The sequence below is a fragment of the Salmo trutta genome, chromosome 16, assembly GCF_901001165.1.
Source record: "Salmo trutta chromosome 16, fSalTru1.1, whole genome shotgun sequence".
In the NCBI taxonomy this organism is placed as follows: Eukaryota; Metazoa; Chordata; class Actinopteri; order Salmoniformes; family Salmonidae; genus Salmo; species Salmo trutta.
In genome coordinates this window covers 39,957,990-39,963,382 of record NC_042972.1, presented here as the reverse complement: position 1 = coordinate 39,963,382, position 5,393 = coordinate 39,957,990, and the positions used below count along the sequence as shown (strand labels likewise).

Here is a 5,393-nt window from a genome sequence, read left to right as displayed (position 1 = left end):
CCTACTCAATCAAGGGTTTTTCTTTATTTCCCCTATTTCCTACATTGTAGAATAATAAACTTTTGACTGGTACTGTCTATATATTCCACTATCTCATGGCCTGTCATATGTTTTTGTTTAACAAACTTAGCTAATGTATTTACATCCTTCTCAATTCTAAATAAACAGTATACACTCTTCATTCTGTAAATGTTGAATGGCAGCGTATGCAGGTGACCAAGGTGTTGGGGGTGGGGGGGGGAGACTATCTCGGCCTCTCCCAGTGGGAACAGCAGCTTCCTAAGGATGGGGGCGTAAAAGGGTCCAAAGACTGTGCAGTTAATATGGACCATTCGCCCAAAGGCCTTTCCCAGCTCTGCTAGCTTAGCAGCCTCAGATCAGGGGACATGGGTTGACTCCTTTCAGTGGGGCCTCTCTCCAGCATGGCCTGGAGGTAGCCCTGTACTCTCTCTACTACAGTATGTGTGGGACGCAAAGAGAGAAATCAGCCTGCTGCATCGCCCATCTGACTTACATATCTTCCTAAACTGTACAACTGTATGGGACTTATAATTCTATCAATAAAGATTAAATTGACCTCCATATATCACTGGATAAACACAGTACTCATGCAGTAGTTACTCTAGAATGCTGAAGCATTATCTTATCTTGAGTTTACCTACAAAGCCCTACGAAGAAAAAACAGCGTCCCCACGCTGTGTGCTGGTCAACAGCAGAACTGATGCCTCAAGAACTAGCGGGCTCAGTCTCTGTTCCAGCGCCTCCAAGCGGGCTCTGTCCATCAGAACTGTCTGTGGAGGGAGAGGAGAAATTTGAACATGAGCTACTATAACTATTTTTTACCTTTTATGTGGGGTTTCACCCCCACATAAATTATTGTAGGGTAATCTCAGTCTATTGTCATTTCCTTGTTGTAAATTGCTTCAACCACCTTCCTGGATTAGATTTGCCACTAAACTGCATGAACTGTCAATATGCTTATTGTGCCACTATGAAAACAGAACCAAGCAGGGTCCTGTTGTTTGATTACCTCAGGGTAGGTCTGGTTGTTGGGGTCCCAGCTCAGCAGACGCAGGTAAGCCCTGCTCAGAACAGATGTAGGACTGACTGGCCTGGGAGTCCCAGGGTCAAGGTCTGACTGGGCACTGACCGATGCCTCCTCTTGTGCTGCCACCTGAAGTCAAACGTTGGTATTGTCCAGGAACTCTAGTTAGAAAGGTTTATTAAATGACCTTGAAACCAGCAAAGTAAACAACAAAAAAACACATGGATCCACTTCCTTCTGGATGCTAGGAGCATGTCAGAATTGACAGGACTGAAATGTTTTTAAGTGTAGATTTACTCTAAGCACCTTGTCTCACTCACCTGGCTGCTTCAACAGGTTCTCATGGAACGTGGCTTGCTCGTACTGGACAGCTTGCTGCAGAAGATGAGGCCTGAGGCTCTGAACAGTAAAGTTGACCATGTCTGTCTTCATCAGGCCAAGGACTCGGAAGATCGCCCTGTTAGTCAGAAAAGGAAAATATTTCTTAGCATCAAACCAAAAGTAGGCCTGGGTCCATTTCTGGACGTGTGGACCATAGCCAGGGTAATTATGATTAGAGCAGTGGAGGCTGCTGAGGGTAGAATGGCTCATAATAATGGCTGGAATGGAGTCAATGGAATGGCATCAAACCATGTGTTTGATGCATTTGATACCATTCCAACTATTCCGCTACAGCCATTACCACGAGCCAGTCCTCCCCAATTAAGATGCCACCAACCTCCTGTGGATTAGAAGAATATTCTGGGAAGGAACTTCTGAGAGTTGAACTATTTGAGATTTAGTCTTTCACAAGGTAACTTGGTTACATTTCAATATTTGATATGATACATATAAACTTTTTTTTAACCATAAAATGAGTTCATTGAGTCTGCCCCTCACCTGAGGAGCTCCACTTGGTCCGATAAGTCCTGATCTCTCGGTCTCGTTTAGGGGCACACAGGGAGGCCATGGTATTGATGATGTAGCCTGACAGTCTTTGCAGGACCAGGGCCCCATGATCTGCCTGCTGCTGGATCAGATCCAGGTCCAGAACCTCCTCAACTTGAGCCCTCAGACACACATGGCCTGGCAGGAGCAGGGACAGCACGGTCTGACCACACAGGGGACAACCACACAGTGGGTCACTTAAATTAACATCTAGTTGTTGCTACTTTTTCACTGTCAATGCTGAGAAACTGAGGAGGAGGGTACATGACCATACTTCCAGTTTTCACTTCTTGAAGCAGAATGACTACATGGGTATAGTCTGGAGGGCTGCATGAAAGCTGCTCACGAAGACAGTTCACCGTGCTTTCTGGGACTATGTCAGTCACTCTCCCTTCCAAGCTAAAAGGAAATGAAAAAATAATCTGTGACTTCAAAGTGACTGAAATATTTATTTACACAGGAATTGTGTGTTTCATAGCTTGACTTCTTACCGGTCTTTGGGTGGGCTGTTCTGTCTGAAGACGAAGTCTCTGTTGATCACTATCTCATGTGCAAGGTTGAGATTGGAAACACAATTCTCCAAATCCATCAGGTAGCCTAGTGGTTAGAGTGTTGGGCCAGTAACTGAAAAGTAGCTGGGTTGAATCTCCAAGCTGACAAAGTAAAAATGTCAAGGTTAAATTAAAAATATATATATATATATCAGAGTGATGGTTTGGGAGGGCCCCCTGGAGCATGGACACACATAGAGAGAGAAGTAAACATATTACACTATGAATACCAACAAAATTACATAATATGAATCTATAGGTTACCAATGATAGGAAAATGATGAGTGTATACCTGTTGGGGAGACAAGGCACATCACAGCATGTTGCCCCCCCTGTCCATGATTGGGTTTGCATTCTGCATGACTAGACCAATAAAAATAAAGTCATTATTGTCTCATACTCTCACTTTTGTCTGGAATGCATATTCACCATCAACAAAATGGGGTATAATGTCATACTGCATTTTGGTTAGTTTATTAAACTATTTCGAGAAACAAACTCACTTACCAGCACCTTTGTTGAGTCTTCAGATAACGTTTGCAAATCAGAGTAAAGTTGTAAATTATACACACACGATAAAATGCAACAGTGTAGCACATGAATGTATCAGGGATGTGTATTTACTTTATTTTTATTTAACCTTTATTTAACAAGGAAGGGCTCATTGAGATTTGAAATCTCTTTTTCAAGAGCATCCTGGCCAAGATAGGCAGCACCAAGTCATTACACAATTACAGACAGACAACATGAAAAACTACAAGGAATCTAGTAAAAACCATAGAATTCACAAGAGTATAACAAAATCATAAAACAGCAAATTAAAAACACTGACAGGTCAGGGAATCAGCCTCAAAATACTTCATCAGTAATTTAAAAACACCAATCAGGACAAGTTCTTCCAGAAGTATTTTGTAAGGCGTTCCAAGGCGATGGTGCAGAGTACATAAAAGCCCTTTTACCAAATTCAGTTCGGACATTTAGCAGGATAAAGTCCTGCGAACGAAGAGAGTACCGACCACATTTCTGAACAATAAAAATGCCCAAATAAAATGATAGTAAACCCAAAATGGCTTTGTAAATAAAAGTATACCAGTGACTGAGCATACGAGTGACTAGAGAAGATCAGCCAACCATGGTATATAAAGTGCAGTGGTGCGTAAAGGTTTTGCGGTTTATAAATACATATAAATAAATGGTATATAAATAAATCTCAATGAGCCATGGTAAAGGGTGTCAATTGATCTCAAACACTGAGCGGTAGCATTCATGATACGTACAACGTATCATCAGCGCAACAACGTTTAAAATCGGACCAAACCATTGCAAGTGCGGGAGACCCTTTAATCATAAAGGTTATATATGTAGTAATCATACTACAAATCTATACGCTGTGCATACATATTTGAAATAAGTAACAATTATCAATTCAACATACCCAAAATTGCCCTAACGTTTTATGTTCTGGTTTCACGCTCAATGTTTGACACATAAGAGGGGCGTGTGTGTGCTCTTCCAGTTCAGCCTCGAGACTGTGCGAGCCTACAGCAATTTTTTACAATTAGGAATGGTACAAAGTTTGTCTTTATGTATATTACCAGGGAATAAACAAAGCGGAAATGTCCTTATTGAGTCCGTTTTTTAATTTGTTAATGCACACCAGACAGGTGTGAAACCTGGTTTGAATGTCTACGGTGTGATCGTACCATGGCAAGTAAACTCAGCAAAAAAAGAAACGTCCTCTCACTATCAACTGCGTTTATTTTCAGCAAATTTAACATGTGTAAATATTTGTATGAACATAAGATTCAACAACTGACACAAACTGAACAAGTTCCACAGACATGTGACTAACAGAAATGGAATAATGTGTCCCTGAACAAAGGGGGGGGGGGGGGGGGGGGGGGGGTAACCCCACTCTTCCACCAAAGCACATGCAAGTTCCCGGACATTTCTGGTGGGAACGGCCCTAGTCCTCACCCTCCTATCCAACAGGTCCCAGACGTGCTCAATGGGATTGAGACCCAGGGCTCTTCGCTGGCCATGGCAGAACACTGACATTGCTGTCTTGCAGGAAATCACACACAGAACGAGCTGTATGGCTGGTGGCATTGTCATGCTGGAGGGTCATGTCAGGATGAGCCTGCAAGAAGGGTACCACATGAGGGAGGAGGATGTCTTCCCTGTAACGCACAGCATTGAGATTGCCTGCAATGACAACAAGCTCAGTCCAATGATGCTGACACACCGCCCCAGACCATGACGGACCCTCCACCTCCAAATCGATCCCGCTCCAGAGTACAGGCCTCGGTGTAACGCTCATTCCTTCGACGATAAACGTGAATCCGACCATCACCCGTTAAGCCAAAACCACGACTTGTCAGTGAAGAGCACTTTTTGCCAGTTCTGGTCCAGCGACAGTGGGTTTGTGCCCATAGGCGACGCTGTTGCCGGTGATGTCTGGTGAGGACCTGCCGTACAACAGGCCTACAAGCCCTCAGTCCAGCCTCTCTCATCCTATTGCACACAGTCTGAGCACTGATGGAGGGATTGTGCGTTCCCGGTGTAACTCAGGCAGTTGTTGCCATCCTGTACCTGTCCCGCAGGTGTAACGTTCGGATGTACCGATCCTGTGCAGGTGTTGTTACACGTGGTCTGCCACGGCGAGGACAATCAGCTGTCCGTCCTGTCTCCCTGTAGCGCTGTCTTCGGCGTCTCAGTATGGACATTGCAATTTCTTGCCCTGGCCACATCTGCAGTCCTCATGCCTCCTTGCAGTACGCATAAGGCACGTTCACGCAGATGAGCAGGGACCCTGGGCATATTTCTTTTGGTGTTTTTCAGAGTCAGTAGAAAGGCCTCTTTAGTGTCCT

General features: G+C 44.1%; 1 protein-coding gene across 1 annotated transcript; it reads right to left on the bottom strand.

Moving 5' to 3' along the window:
- Positions 1-1,311: 1,311 nt before the first annotated feature.
- LOC115149817 (T-complex protein 11 X-linked protein 1-like) lies at positions 1,312-2,837 on the bottom strand. The gene is given in 5 exon segments (XM_029692641.1): positions 1,312-1,502; positions 1,925-1,955; positions 1,958-2,135; positions 2,242-2,411; positions 2,816-2,837. Coding segments are annotated over 5 exon segments (546 nt in total). The 3' UTR covers positions 1,312-1,357.
- Positions 2,838-5,393: the final 2,556 nt, after the last annotated feature.